The 17,007-nt window shown below is 39.6% G+C and overlaps 1 protein-coding gene across 1 annotated transcript in view; it reads right to left on the reverse strand.

Annotated features, from left to right (window-relative positions):
- Positions 1-10,106: 10,106 nt before the first annotated feature.
- LOC137619130 (zinc finger protein 845-like) overlaps positions 10,107-17,007 on the reverse strand; it is an 87,786-nt gene continuing 80,885 nt past the window's right edge. Inside the window, exon 3 of the mRNA XM_068349317.1 lies at positions 10,107-11,737. Coding sequence (XP_068205418.1) covers positions 10,874-11,737 — 864 coding nt within the window. The 3' untranslated portion in view covers positions 10,107-10,873. The remainder of the gene's footprint in view (positions 11,738-17,007) is intronic.

Genomic DNA, 17,007 nt, shown 5'->3' on the forward strand with positions numbered 1-17,007 from the left:
TGACATTTGTTATTTCTTTCATTTTATTGCCATCTAGACTATCCTAATGCTGTTGCTAAACATTATAAAACAACTTCTTGATAGTAGGTAGAAAATCATTACAGGGAAAGGGATACCTTCTTGGTAGCAAGTCGTATGCAGCATTCTTCGCTAGTAAATATGACAAATTCGGAGATAATTTGTATTTTTCCTAACCATACAAACCTTAGCTATTTACATAGGGTATTACTTTCGGCGTAGCAGAAATTGATGAGCCATTAGATTTTTAACGAGGGATAACTAACCCCGCGCTAGTTAGCAGGGAGTAGGGGAGGGGTAGCTTGCTACCCCTCCCCCCTCACACACCGGTGAAATGTCTCACTTCACTTAGAGGTAGGACTTGTCTTGGGGGACAGGGCTGGCGGGCAAATATGTGTAAATAGCTAAGGTTTGTATAGTCACGAAAAATACAAAGTATCTCCGAATTTGTCATTTGTTCCATAACTGAAATACAAACCACGCTATTTACATAGGGTGACTTACCCCTTAGGAAGGGTGGAAAGTCCCCAGCCTTACTGGCTTTGGCTTACCCGGGGACTCAGAATCCGAGTGAGCAGCACTCGAGGAAAGGAGTTCCTGTGCCTCACAAGTTCCTCTCTCTGCAAGGAACGTGTGGCCTACATAGGCTTGTGTGTGAAGGAATAAAGTGTTACTCGTCCTAGGAAGTTGACCTGGAGTTCTTTAGACGTAATTCTAGGTTAGGACCTTCCCAATACCACCTCGTCATGGTATGGGGGACGCGAAGATGCATGGTTTACCTGCAGAGGTCAAGGTCAGCTATGCAGAGACCAGGATGCTGCTTTCCCCAAGAGAGGGGAGGATGAAGAAAGAAGTAAGGGCCAGACATACTCGTTCATTCATGCAGACTGAGACCGGGTAACAATGCCCTTAACCTTCTGCTACCTGTTCAATAAGGAGCCTGAGGTTACACCAGCTGTTGTGCAGCCACCACATGGCCGATAGAAAAGGTATCGAGGCTCCTGTGGGTCACGTCCTGCAGGTAGTGGGCTGTGAAGGTCGTTTGACGCTTCCAGACCCCAGCTTATAGCACCTGCGTCACAGAGAAGTTTCTCTTGAATGCCAGAGACGTAGCAATGCCCCTGACGTCATGTGCTCTGGGGCGGCGTGACGGAGGAGGGTCAGGATTCAAGGCGTGATGGATAACCCTTCGAATCCAGGCCGAGATGGTGTTCTTGGTGACCCTTCTCTTAGTCCTTCCCGTGCTAACAAACAACGCTTGCACGCGAGGACGAACTGAAGGAGTCGAACCGTGGGTCCGGCACTCCAGGGTTCTGAGTCTTGGCAACAAACTCAGGGACGAACCTGAACGTTACCTCCCCCCATCCCCTTGAATGGACGATGTCATATGAGAGACCATAAAGTTCAGTACCTCGTTTGGCCAAGGCCAACGTGAGTAGGAAAGCCGTCTTCCAAGTCAGGTGGCGATCAGAGGCCTGGCGTAATGGTTCGAATGGAGGTCTCTTCAGAGCCCTGAGGACCCGAACCACGTTCCATGGAGGAGGTCTCACTTCCGACTGAGGGCAGGTAAGCTCAGAGCTACGTATGAATAAAGAGAGTTCTAGCGAGGAGGAAATGTCCACTCCTTTCAGCCTGAAAGCCAGGCTTAAGGCTGAGCGATAGCCTTCCACCGCCGAGACCGAAAGGCGCATTTCTTCCCGCAAATAAACGAGGAACTCCGCTATTGCTGGAATAGTGGCATTGAGTGGAGAGATACCCCTCCCACGACACCAACCACAAGAGACTCCACTTCGCCTGGTAGACTCCCGTGGAGGACTTTCGCAGGTGTCGCGACATTCTCTCCGCAACCTGCTGCGAAAAGCCTCTCTCCGTGAGGAGACGCTGGATAGTCTCCAGGCGTGAAGCTGAAGCGAGGCTACGTCTTCGTGGTAGATGTTGCAATGTGGTTGTCTGAGTAGCTCGTGTTGTGGGGGGAGTTCTCTCGGAGGTTCCATTAGGAGTTGCAGAAGGTCAGGGAACCATTCCGCGTGATGCCATAGCAGAGCTATTAAGGTCATTGAAAGGTTGACCGATAGTCTGGTCTTGTTGAGTACCCTTCTCATCAGACAAAATGGTGGGAAGGCGAACACGTCGATGTTGTCCCACCGTTGTTGGAAGGCATCTTGCCAGAGAACCTTGGGGTCCGGGACTGGGGAGCAGTACAGAGGCAGCTTGAAATTCAAGGCTGTCACGAACAGGTCCACTGTCAGGGAACCCCACAAGGTCAGGACTTTGCTTGCTATCTGAGGATCCAAAGAACACTCGGTACTCACTATCTGCGATGCTCTGCTCAGACTGTCGGCGAGCACATTCCTCTTGCCAGGAATGAAGCGAGCTGATAGTGTTATCGAGTGGACTTCGGACCACCTCAGAATCTCTACTGCAAGATGGGATAGCTGTTCTGAAAAGGTACCTCCCTGCTTGTTGATATAAACCACTACCGTGTTGTCGTCGCTCATCACCACTACGAGTGGACCGCCAGGGTCCGTTGGAACTTTTGAAGGGCCAGAAAAACGGCCTTCATCTCTAGCAGGTTGATGTGCAGGTACTTTTCTGATTCTGACCAAAGGCCTGAGACCCTCTGGTTCAGAATGTGGGCCCCCGACCCTTCTTTTGACGCATCCGAAAACAGAGTCAAATCCGGGGGAGAGACGAGAAGATCCACTCCTTTTCGTAGGTCTTCGTCTATCAGCCACCGCCGCAGGTCCGCCTGTTCCGAGGGTCCCATAGGGACCAGAGAGTCCGGGGAATTGGTGCCCTGATTCCACCGGGACTTGAGCCGCCATTGCAGGGATCTCATCCTGAGACGGCCGTTCGGGACCAGACGGGCCAGGGAGGCTAGGTGACCTAAAAGACGTAACCATGATTTGGCTGGAAGCTCTTCTCGCCTGAGGAAGGGTTCTGCCACCCTCCTCAGTCTTGCTATCCTGTCGTCTGATGGAAAGGCTTTGTGGAGATTGGTATCTAATAACATGCCTAGATAAACCAGTCGTTGTGTTGGTTGCAGAGAGGACTTCTCGAGATTTACCATGAACCCCAGATCTTGGCAAAGTCTCAGAAGGGTCGACTCCGAGTCTGCCAGGATCAGCCAGTCGTCCAGATATCGGAGGAGACGGATGCCGTTCCGGTGCGCCCACGATGAAATCAGGGTGAACACAGTACCTTGAACTGGTAGGTCTTGCTGGCTTGGCTGAATCTCAAGTACTTCCTGGAAGACGGATGGATTGGGATCTGGAAGTACGCGTCCTTCAGATCCAGTGTGCACAAGAAGTCTTGTGGTCTCACTGCAAGTCTGACCGTGTCCGCTGTCTCCATGCTGAACGAAGTTTTCTTGACAAACTTGTTCAGAGCTGAGAGATCGATGACGGGTCTCCAGCCTCCAGACGCCTTCTTTACAAGAAAGAGTCGACTGAAGAAGCCTAGGGAGCCGTCGACGACCTCTTGGAGAGCATCCTTCTTGAGCATGGTCTCGACTTCTGCCCGAAGGGCTAGCCCCTTTGCCGATCCCATGGCAAAGGAGCTCAACGACACTGGATTCGCTGTCAGGGGAGGTTGAGATGTTGTGAATGGGACGCGATATCCTTGGCCGATCACAGAGATCGTCCAGGAATCGGCCCCATGTTGCTGCCACCTGTGCACGCAACTTTGAAGGCATCCCCCCACAGGTGGACACGCAGGGGGACTGCCAATCTTAGCGTTTACGGCCGCGGCCGCTCCCTCTAGGATTCCTGCCTCCCCTGGAGGACTTTCCCCCCCTCTTGTGTTTGACAGGAAAGGACTGTGGCTTAGACCTTTGTCTTAGCTGCCGGAGCCTGCTTCGGTGTCCTGCAAGGCTGCTGCTGATGTTGCTGGGGAGCTGGAGGTTTGTAGGGCCGAGATGTAAGGGCCCTTTGGAGGAGCGAATCATGATTCGACTTCCTCCACCTCTCAGCTGTCCATTCTATGTCCTTGGGCTCAAACAAACTTCCCCCAAGGATTGAGGAGTGTCTGAGCCTGCTGACGTCCACGGCGGGGACCTTCGGATGGAACTTCTCAGTCATTGCGTCCCGTCGCTTTAAGATCGAGTTGGCCCAAAGGTTGGTAACCTGATGAGCCAAGAACTCAATGGAACGAGTGCCTCATTTCCTGTGAAATAACTCACAAAAAGACTTTCATTTTGAGATGCTTGATAGTCACCACCTGTGAAGTAAAAAAGGATGCTACTAAACCTCTTCTCTGAGATGGGGCTGAGAGAAGATAAGGTTAATGCAGTAGATTTGTTAGTACATCAAAGACAAGCCTCAGCAAATCTGGGAAACATTAGGTATCATCATGATATTTGGTATTTCCAACACTATTCATGACTCAATGCATCAGGCAGAAGGGTGGTAAGGTGTAAGCAGTCAGGTTACCGCAGCGATGTTGGTAGAAGTCCTCCATAGATTGTGACAAAACTGGAATCAGGAAGCATGAAACTGGAAGCTTCTTGTACAGTATGATGGTGAAAAAGTGAAGCAATAGGGAACTACAAAGGGCAAGAAACCTTTTCACCATGCAGGGTAGTATAGAATACTCCCCTCCTGCTATCTGCCTCTGAGCCCTGAAAGTATCTGCTTTTACATTCCTCTTGCTTGCAATGATCCTCAAGGACAGCTCTAATACTTGTTGAATGCCAAAGTGTATTCCTGCCTAGCAAACTTACTGAAGGACTGCGAAATAGTTCCTTGTTGTTATATGGGTATACTATAGTGTTGTGCTCATCAATGCTACCTAATGCCCAATCAAACTCTGTTGAAAAGTTTGCAGAGCTAGAAGTACTGCTCAAATTTCAAACAGCGTGATATGTAATCTTTTTTCTTCTTTGGACCACACCCCCAACGCTCTCTGGTCACTAACATGACCCATATCTTCTTGGATACTTGTGTGAACTGCAGCATCTCTGGAGGTGGGTAGTTGAGTGGAACTACCTTGCTCAGCCACCACTTCAGATCAACCCTCGCTTCTTATTCCACCAGTGGCACAAGAGTGATCTCTGGAGGAGGTGCTCATGGAAACGAGGTCCTCTAATTACAAAAGTTATTCCCAAAGATGCTGCTAATCAATAACCAATAATGGGGAAATGTGGCACTGAACAGCCTGAGGACACACTCTCCTCCTTGGTCTAAGGAGGGCTCCAGTGGGAGTCATGCTGATGTGACAAAGCGTCTCAGTGCTTTGAAGAGTGTTGAGAGTAGAGCCTATGTATCACCTGTTACTGACCCCTGTCAATCTTGCACGTAGAAACATTACATCAAAGGATAAAATCAGTAAGACAAGAGAGTCACTTGAGACAGTGGTCCCACCACGAGGAAGATCCTTGATACTCGGACCAATCACGATCCTATAGACAATCCTGGTGGCTTGGCAAATAAAAAGGATAAAAAAGATGATGTGACTTGTTTCTTTGACGCGGAGGAACGTGAGACTGAAGTTCTGAATAATTAGTTGAGCCCAAACCAGGTTTTCACAAAGTAGAGTTGAAAAGGCTCCTATTCCAGGAATATGGCATCTTAGTATGCAGAGGTTAAGGGCCTGGGGACCTGAAGCTAAACGACTAGTTACAAGGGCCTTTTGCTTGTAAAGAAAAGGCGCCCCGAGATCTGTTGTTCCTCCTCAAATATGCGGAGATCATGAGCTTGGTGACCACGCAGATGGCAAACATGTATGAGGCGATCAGGCCAGAAAAGCTCTAGAGTGTGCAGAAAGGTCTCGATGATATGGATGAGGTGAACCAATATGTATTTTCCACTACTACCTGCATGAAGAAGGCTCTTGTCAATTGGATGAGCAAGAAAAACTATCTTATTTTTCTCTACACCTTAAACAGATCTCTTCTGCCAAAATTTTCAAGCTCAAGCTAGTGTCATCGTATTATTTTGGCAGTGTTCCAAGCAGGAAATTAATGAGGGAAGGAGATAAGCCCTGACCAGTAATACTAGTTCTGTTCGCCAAATTTCTAAAAGCATTACTGTCATAATAAAATGGCATTATATAGGATTAAGTCTTAGAATCAGTTGGTTATACACAGAGGCAATAATCCAGTTTAGTGACATTACCCAAAGAAACATTGTCAAATCTTTTTCAATTGCCTGTAACGAAAGTAACATTTCAAATCTAATCCATAGTCTGTTTTCCATTAATCCAGTATTATTTTTTTTAAATCTGACTAATTATGGATCAAGAAATTGATAGCTGACAGATGAGACACTACTTATAACTAAGACAAACTACCTCATTACAGAACTTTAAAGTTCCTTTCCAGATGGGCCAGGGGATATTTCCATATAAAAGATGGAGGTCTGTAGTAATGTAGGAACAGTCATTACTTGAATATGCAAAGGATGATTAAAATCATAGAAAATTAATCAAATGGATAAAGATAAGGAAAATCACATTAGTTTTTATCGTAGTTTAATTACAGGATATTATTTCAAAGGAAGCTTTATACTCTGAATAATAATCTACTTCAACAATAACCATTGTATCAATTTGAAACAAGCTTAAAAATATGAAATAATACTCTACCTTTAAAAGAACCAGGATATTATTTGAGAGAAACCTTAAAATTTCAAAATAATGGTCCAACTTTAAAATAAATAGGTTATTATTTCAGAGTAAGCTTAAAATGTCAAAATATTGATCTAAATTTACATTAACCACGACACTCATTCAAACCAAACTTAAAATTACAAAATAATCGTCTACCTTTTAATTAACCAGGATATTATTCTAAAGCAAACTTGAAATGATAAAATAATAATCTACCTTTCTTTTTAAAGCAGGATGTTATTCAAAAGCAAATTTAGAAATACAAAATAATGGTTTACATTTACAATGACAGGATTTCAATTTAACCCTGGATAGGTACGCTCCTCGGACACCCCTTTAAGGGTATACTCGGACGCGCGCGACCCCGACGCCAAAAAAATTCTTGAAAAATCAGTTTTTGCAGTAACCTCCTTTTTTCTTTTGCCAAAAAAAACTTCAATGAATGCTTAAAACAACTGTAAAGATAAATACTACTCATCTGCAGAAAAACTATTTATTATAAATATTTTAAAAAATTAAGTAGAAAAAAAGACCTTACATAAAAATTCATAAAAAAAAGTTTATACATATATACACAAATCCTTTTAGGAATTGATTCTTGAATGTTTAGGACACATCTTGATGTATTTTGGATGAAGTCAGACCCATGGAGGTGAAGATCTGAAAGGAGAAAAAAAGGGTAACTTTTTTTGGCCAAAAAAATTTGTCCAAATTTCATGAATTTTTTTGGGTACCCAAATGAAATAGGAAGTGGCTAATTTTTTTAGGGAATAAACATATGTTATCCTAAAATAGAAATATGTAAAAAAATCTTCATTATTTTGTAAATTACATTTATATCAGGGGTAATTTTTTGAGTACTTAGAAATTTCGTAAAAAAATACATATATTTAATATATAATGATATTTATGCAGGTAAAAATATACAAAAATATCACAAATTCTATAGGGGACAAGAATATATATAGATAGGGCAACCACACTGACTCAGACTCCCTAATCTGCCACTTGAAATGTAGGAAGGGTATGTCAATTTCAAGGTGTTATTTACTAATCTAATTATTCTTGGATATGCATAAAAATTGTATGGTGGGTTGCTGGATAATTGTCGATTATTTTACGACTATAAAATTGAAATTCTGACCCAAAAAAAATTTTGGAAGGGAAATAAAATAAAAAAAAATGTAAAACAATATAATATTTTAGCTAAAAAAATTTGATGATATTCAATCAAAAAAGAAGTAAACAAAATTTTGCGACAAATAAACATCTAGAGAAATCATTACTCTGTGATAGTTCCTTAGTACGTAGTAATTTTGAAAGAAATGGGAAAAAACGAAAAAATGGCAATCACAGGAAAATCGAACACATACCTATATATACGCCATATCTGGCTAAAAAAAAAGATAGGCATGGGTAGCCAGATCATCTAGAAACACTTTCCAACACTATAAAATTATAAGTTTTGCGACACTACTTGCCAATTCCTTACGGTAACATGACTAAGCAAAAAAATGCAAAACAAATAAAAAGGGGCACTCGCGGAAAAATGGCCATTCTAATATACGGCATTTCAGAAAAAAAAAATTTCAGCCACGTGCTAGGCAAACCATCAAGGCACATTTTCCGACAAATAAACATATAAATGAATCATTACTCTGTGATAGTTCCTTAGTACGTAGTAATTTTGAAAGAAATGGAAAAAACGAAAAAATGGCAATCACAGGAAAATCGAACACATACCTATATATACGCCATATCTGGCTAAAAAAAAAAAGATAGGCATGGGTAGCCAGATCATCTAGAAACACTTTCCAACACTATAAAAATATAAGTTTTGCGACACTTCTTGCCAATTCCTTACGGTAACATCACTAAGTAAAAAAATGCAAAACAAATAAAAAGGGGCACTCGCTGAAAAATGGCCAACATTTTATTATACGCATTTTAGAAAAAAAAATTTCAGCCACGTGCTAGGCAAACCATCAAGGCACATTTTCCGACAAATAAACATCTAAATGAATCATTACTCTGTGATAGTTCCTTAGTACGTAGTAATTTTGAAAGAAATGGGAACAAACGAAAAAATGGCAATCACAGGAAAATCGAACACATACCTATATATACGCTATATCTGGCTAAAAAAAATAGGCATGGGTAGCCAGATCATCTAGAAACACTTTCCAACACTATAAAAATATAAGTTTTGCGACACTACTTGCCAATTCCTTACGGTAACATGACTAAGCAAAAAAATGCAAAACAAATAAAGAGGGGCACTCGCGGAATAATGCCCAACATTCTAATATACGGCATCTCAGATAAAAAAAAAAAAGACATGCACGTGTTAGCCCAACCATCAAGGCACACTTTCTAACACATAAACATGAAAAAAAATCAATAATATATGGCAATTCCTTACTACGTAGTAAATTTTTACAAATATTGAAAAAAAACAGAAATTGGCAACCGCAGTTAAATACCCAATATACCAATAACTACGTCGTATCTGACAAAAACAAAGTCACGCATGGGTAGCCAGATCATCTAGACACACTTTCCAACACTAAAACATCAAAAGTTTTACGACACTATTTGGCAATATCTTACGGAAAAATGACTTGGCAAAAAAATGAAAAAAAATTAAAAAGGGGCACTCGCGGTAAAATGCCCAACATTCTAATATACGGCATCTCAGATAAAAAAAAAAGACATGCACGTGTTAGCCCAACCATCAAGGCACACTTTCTAACACATAAACATGAAAAAAAAATCAATAATATACGGCAATTCCTTACTACGTAGTAAATTTTTACAAATATTGAAAAAAAACAGAAACTGGCAACCGCAGTTAAATGCCCCTCATACCAATAACTACGTCGTATCTGACAAAAACAAAGTCACGCATGGGTAGCCAGATCATCTAGACACACTTTCCAACACTAAAAAAGCAAAAGTTTTACGACACTATTTGGCAATATCTTATGGAAAAATTACTTGGCAAAAAAATGAAAAAAAATTAAAAAGGAGCACTCGCGGTAAAATGGTCCTCGTGGTGATGAACGACATTTTAACTAAAAAAAAAATCATGCACATGGTAGCCAAACAATCCACCAAGACTTTCCACAACTGATAACCTATACAAGTTGCACCATTCTACGACAATTTCATAATACGTAATAACTTTGATAATTATGCAAATTACCTTAGAAGGGTAAACTCGGTCGCGCTCGACCCCGACGCGTCTCAGAAATCGGGGAAGGAGTACAGCTACAGCAATGCACATCTGGACACTACTAGAGCGTGTAGGCGAGACACCTCCTGCAGGTCGATCACCCACAAATTCAGTCACGGGGGTGAGTCACGTGAGAAAAACCTCTTTTTTTTGACGCTCAGGGTCGCGGACGACCCACCGTACCGTTCCAGGGTTAAGGCGAGCTTCACTTTACTAACTATTGGTCTAGCTTTAAAATAACAAGTATATTAATTCGCTTTTGGCATAAACTTAGAAAACAATTGTGTACTATTATAGTAATCATGATATTAATTCAGAGCATGCTTAGGATTACAAAATAAATGTCTGGATTTAATATAACCAGGCTCTAAATTCAAAGGAAACTTGAAATAACAAATTAATGGTCTACCAACTATACTCTTCCATATCAATTAACGGTCAAAACTTATGATAAAACTTAATCACTAAAAAAAACTGAAAACTGATTGTTGCCAGCACTTGAATGAGTTACACTTATAAAACTTGATCCTTAAAAACATAGACAATTACATCTGGTCGATACTTAAATCGGTTACCAATGATAGAAACCTATCACTTAAAACATACAGAGCATTACTTTTGGTCAGTACTTGGATGGGTTACGATTGATGAAATCCAATCATTATTCCCAATAATAAAATCTGATCACTAAAAGAATAGAACAATGGGTGAAATATGTCTTATAAAACGTAATGACAAAAAGTACAAAATCCGGCAAGGATTCAAACTTAGGACCACCAGAATTAGAAGAACTTTCAATACCCATGAGCTCGGTTAACTTTCTGTATTAAGGGTTCACCTATGTTTATTGTGTATTTGTTCCATCACTTTGAAATTAGTCAGCCGTGGGAAACGAATGGCATTCCTTCTTTTCAAGGGTGGTTTGTAGTATATTATCTTGGATAAACTACTTTCACATCCTGAACAAATGACCAGCTTTCTACTCTCAGGTGACAACATTTGCTTCTTGTGGGATCAAGGCAAGGAAAAACGAGTGGGACATTCAGGGCAAGAAAAAGTCTTCCCGCCCGTGTGAGTTCTCATGTGAATTTTGAGTTGAGATGATCGGGAAAAACTACTTGGACATTCAGGGCAAGAAAAAGGCTTCTCACCCGTGTGAGTTCTCATGTGAATTTTAAGTTGAGATGATCGGGAAAAACTACTTGGACATTCAGGGCAAGAAAAAGGCTTCTCACCCGTGTGAGTTCTCATGTGAATTTTAAGTTGAGATGATCGGGAAAAACTACTTGGACATTCAGGGCAAGAAAAAGGCTTCTCACCCGTGTGAGTTCTCATGTGAATTTTAAGATGAGATGATTGGGAAAAACTACTTGGACATTCAGGACAAGAAAAAGGTTTTTCACCCGTGTGAGTTCTCATGTGAATTTTAAGATTACATGAAACGGAAAAACTACTTGGACATTCAGGGCAAGAAAAAGGTTTTTCACCCGTGTGAGTTCTCATGTGAAGTTTAAGATGAGTTGATTGGGAAAAACTACTTGGACATTCCGGGCAAGAAAAAGGCTTCTCACCCGTGTAAGTTCTCATGTGAATTTTAAGATTACATGTAACGGAAAAACTACTTGGACATTCAGGGCAAGAAAAAGATTTTTCACCCGTGTGAGTTCTCATGTGAAGTTTAAGATGAGTTGATTGGGAAAAACTACTTGGACATTCAGGGCAAGAAAAAGGCTTCTTACCTGTGTGAGTTCTCATGTGAAGTTTCAAAGAATCTAAACTGGTAAATGTACTTTGGCACTCCTCGCAAGTGAATTGCTTCTTATTTTTCAACATTTTTGGTTCCTTGTTGGATAGGAGTGCTGGGACACCTTTCTGCCTCTAACAGTAGAAGCAACGAGCCTATCACCAAGTAGTTTCTTTGGGCAAGAGTTCCACTAGTTTATTGTTATTACTATAACTACTTTTATGGTCTACTGGTTTCTCACAAATGTGAGCTCTTTTCGAACCATCTTTAACTTCCAATTCAACACAGCTCAACTCACTCTTCCTCCACCACCTTAACCAATGATTTGCACAAATGTTCTGCAACAACTTTACAGGTTTTAGAAATTCTATCTAAGTTGATTTCTGTGTATATATACAATTCTTTGAGGAAAGTTAATGATAATTAAGATTTAATTCTCATAGAAAGAATTTTAGTACTATAATAGTGGAATTTCTCTTAATTATGTTGGGAGATATTAAACCCCATTATTTTCATAACAAACAAATGTTAATTCAAAGTATTTCGTAATGCATTTCGCTTCATACAATATGCCTAATATATTCATTATAACCAACACGGAAGGGACCTGAAGCACTTTACCTCCAACTGGAACCTTTGATCTGAGAATGAAATAAGAGACACTAAGTGAGAAAAAAAGTCATACAATATTGTCGATAACAGAATCCGATTCAACAAAGATAATCTTTAATTCTTTGCTCTAGCCAAATCCCTGCCTTTACATTGAAAGGTATCACCTGGAAGAAAACAATTCGAACTGTCTAACATAAAACATTGATGCCAAATATGATACTGATAGTAATAAAAACAGCAGCAAAATTAAACTAATATTCAACGCATGCAGAACAACTGTAAACTCAGATAATAGTGTCTGAAAAATATTGGAAAATAATAAGGAAAAATTCTAATACAATTCCTTAAAAAAAATAGAAATAAACATAGCATATCAAATCACTGATGATGCTGAATAATTACTTTTAACGCTGATAGTGAAAACAGCAATTTTCATAAGAGGCCATCTATCCTACTTACAGAAAAGATGAGAATGTTATTTGCAAATTTTACACTTACATTTCAAAAGCTTTATTTTAAAAAGGCTTTTCAACTTGAATGATTGTAATAAGCAAGTCTATTGCTGGTTGCTTGGTTTTTTCTTATTTGCCTAAAAAATTGTAAATAAATCTCTTTTAACCTTGAGAATCATATAGAACTTATCCTATATCCAGTGATTTTACTCCCTTCAGCCACATATGACATATCTGAATCGCAGTAATTTTCCAATTCCCTTACACCGTGTTTCACTTAGGGCCAAGATATAAGTTATATTTTATGAATTCATTCTCCACTTACTGTAACTTTCAAATCTCGTTCACGGTTCTAACTTTCCAATTACTAATTTTCCATTTTCCTTTAGAATTTATAAACCGGGAGATTCTTAGCACACTGCTACGCCTGGGTCTGGGGACCATTCTGTCATTTTCTCTTTCCATTGACTGACTAAATCCATAGAGGATTCTCTGACTAGATTCGTCATAGGATAGTCAGTTCCTTGTGATGAGCAATACCTATCTAACTAAGGCAAGTGAACCCGACTGAAAGCATCAGGAGTATAAGCCGAAGACACAGTTTGTCTATCGCCTTAAACACAATTCGTCACCCTGCTGCCTGTGACTTCATCGAGATTTAGGGGGGCATTTCCTACACACCCAAAGTTCTTGTTACTCCACCAAGTTGCTCATCCGCTTATGTAACCATTGGAAACCTTGGATTGCTAAGGTACACTACCTAGCACAGTGGATATACCACCGAGCATGATAGTTATATCATCTAACAGGGTGCATACCACCTAGCACGATATTCATCTCCTAAGCCTATTGACGGAAAAGGTCTCGGTTAGATTTTGCCAGTCATCTCTGACTTGTGCTTTTAAATCAATATCTCCTACATCATGCTCCTAAGTCCTCAACCATGTAGGTCCGGGTCTTCCTACTCTTCTAATGCTATGTGGAGCCCAGTTGATTGATTGATTGATTGATTATGAGTTATCTAGCATCCTGACATCTAAGGTCATTGATGCAGATATTAATTGCTATAAATAAAAAAAATATTCAATCAGTTTATAACAATAAATGCAAAAAAAATTCCTAATAACTGTTAGACCGGCTTCTCAAATAAATTTGAAAATACCACTATTATTGTATGACACATCGTGTCCAAGAATCTTGGCAAGGATGAATCTGCCATTCTCACCTTGAGCCTCAAACAGATGTGTACAGTGAGCCCTCGCTACTTCGCGGTTCGACCATCGCGGATTCACCACTTCGCGGATTTTTTTCATAACGAATGTATATACAAAAATCGCGGATTTTCCGGAAATTTCGAAAATACCACGATGTGACCGATGGTTCGAGATTGGAGAAAGTAAGGAAAATTGAATCATGATTGATTTTCAATATAAATGAAACTTTGAGGAGCAACAAAGATATCATTTGTTAGAGAGATAGAGAGAGGTAAGGAATGGGAGGTAGTGAAAAGTAGCCCACAGAGAGAGAGAGAGAGAGAGAGAGAGAGAGAGAGAGAGAGAGAGAGAGAGTGTGTGTGTTGTTTTAAATATAACAAACAAAAAAATTTTATAGGTTATAGCACATTGGTGCTTATGTAATATCAACCGTATACTGTAGACGGTTTGAATAAGTTAAGAAATGGTATAAACGATACTTTGTTAGTGTATTCGTACACTCTCAAGAGCGGCAGCTAGAAGTCAGCTGATCTAATCACAGCCAAAAGTAAAACAAAAAGAAGTCAACAATACTCGATTTTTAAAACACACCCGAAATTTAAAAACAAAAGTACACGCTTTCTTAATGTGCAATTAACTATTCAAAGAGTAGCAATTTTCTAGAATAAAATGATGTTTCCCAAAAAATAGTGGTTTGCTGATGAAATCGGAGGCCGTATTGTTAGCAACGATTGAAATGGATGTAAACTCGGCATAATTTTTTCGTTTCGTATTTAATTGACACTAAGAAAACTAATTTTAGTTTCTTCATCTATATGTAAGTATTGTATAACATGAGGAGAGAGAGAGAGAGAGAGAGAGAGAGAAGTAATCACCTGTTGTAATGGAATGCCGTGTTTTTGTTTCGTGAGAATTTCATCGCCACGACTATAACAACAACATACTGTACTGAACTTTACAGTATTATACAGACTACTGTAATATTATAAAGTAAAATATTTGTAATAACCAATTTTATATGAAATGCGGCTATTTCTTTTTTGTTTAAAATTTACATTTACGTACGTAAAACAACTCTCTCTCTCTCTCTCTCTCTCTCTCTCTCTCTCTCTCTCTCTCTTTCGTAAATTGTTTTCCTGCTTTGCTACGTTTGTATGATTTTATATAGATAGGTAAATAATATTTGTAATAACATGTTTTCTAAAAGCTTTTACTGTAATATCATTATTTATCACTTTCATCATGCGCGTTAAATGACTTCGTTTGTTTACTGAGCGTACTTTATGACGCCGTCGTTTCAGGCGGCGTCATAAAGAAAAACATTTCATTTGGAAGTCCTAAGAAAAATTAAGTAAAACATTGGTAGGTAATAACAAAATCAACATACTGTACTGAATAATTAATATAATCGAAGCAAAAACTAACCTATACACAGATGTGTAAATGTGTTTGTTTCTTCATTATGATCAGAGATAAACGTAAACAAAACATTGGTTGCCATTTTTTATCGTGCTTTTTGGCGTGTTTAGGAAACGCATGATATAAAATCGCCTTTAATATTTGTGCCTGTTTTAGTTTAGGGTACTGTAGTACATGCATTAAGTGTTCTGTACAACAAAGGGTAGTTTGTTAACAGTACTACGTACAAGGGAAGGTTTTAAAAGTCTGAATATACATGTTAAATAAATACGTAAATATGGTGTCACTACTTCGCAGATTTTCACCTATCGTGGTCGGGTCTGGAACCTATCTACCGCGATAAACGAGGGTTCACTGTACTTATTTCAGTACTGTAAGTGGGGCATTCGTTCAACAAATGTCTCACTGTCAAGGGTACCAAACAGTCGTCACAATATGGTTGATGTTGGCCATTTAGCAGAAACGTATGTGTCAACCAAGTGTGACCAATGCGGAGACGAGAAAAAGACGTCTCTCACTTTCGGGGCATCATGTTATTCAGGCAGTCCCCAACTTACGAACACAATAGGGACCGAGAGTCTGTTCGTAAGCTGGATTGTTCGTAAGTCGTTAGTGTTAAATTTTGGTCTAGGGTAGGCGTAAGCTGACTCAGATGTCTACGATTTTCAGCCGTAGAGGTCAACAAATAGCCACATTTCATATAAAATAGGTTATTACAAATATTTTACTTTATCATATTACAGTAGTCTGTATAATACTGTAAAGTTCAGTACAGTAAGTTGTTTTATTATCCTGTACTGCACACTACATAATAGAAACTTGCACAAACAATCGGCACTGCATTTCTGAATCAGCCGGCTTGAAGTAAAATCGTAGTAAATATAGTGTACTGTACATTTAGTACAGTACTGTACATTAATTCCTTTTTAAATAAATGTACTGAAAGCTATTTCATTGTTCCATTACCCATTTTTTTTTTTGCTAGAAACTTACGTAAACAAGCGGCCATTTGCATTATGTACTGTACTGTACGTAATGTTTACCTTTTCACGCTGATCAAATCAGCTGACTTGTACCGTAGTGTATTTACTGTATGTAACAGTACTGTGCATTTAACTGCTTCGTGGTTGATTTGGTAATGTTAAATAAAATGCAGAAGGTTATTTTACTGAAGTTTTATTTTAATTTTGACCGACGGAATCATTCTTTGTAGAGTATACGTCACGTATCTTGTGCCGTTATTTATTTGGCGGAAGCGCGCTGACAAACTGAATGATTTCCTTTCATTAAGTTGCCGAGTAATCTTATTACAGCATTCCCATAATCGAAACACCGAGTAACGATATCAAGTGTTTTAGTGGTCTGTATCATTAGTTATGAGATTAGTACAACTTACCGTAAAGTTAAGAAAAAAAAGTCTGATGACGTTATATTTCTTCTGGCGGAAGGCGAGAGGCAAATCAAATGGTTTTCTTCCGATCCGTTACTATTCCCATAATCGAAACATCGAATAAGGATATAAAGAATTTTTTAATAATTTTCAAAGAATTATGAAGATTTAACAGCATTAAAAATCAAAATACGGAGAGAGAGAGAGAGAGAGAGAGAGAGAGAGAGAGAGAGAGAGAGAGAGAGAGAGAGAGAGAGAGAGAGAGAGAGGGGGGGGGTTGCGTATTCCGTTTATAACTAATAATAAGGTCTATTAAC

The sequence above is a fragment of the Palaemon carinicauda genome, chromosome 25, assembly GCF_036898095.1.
Source record: "Palaemon carinicauda isolate YSFRI2023 chromosome 25, ASM3689809v2, whole genome shotgun sequence".
NCBI classification, from domain to species: domain Eukaryota; kingdom Metazoa; phylum Arthropoda; class Malacostraca; order Decapoda; family Palaemonidae; genus Palaemon; species Palaemon carinicauda.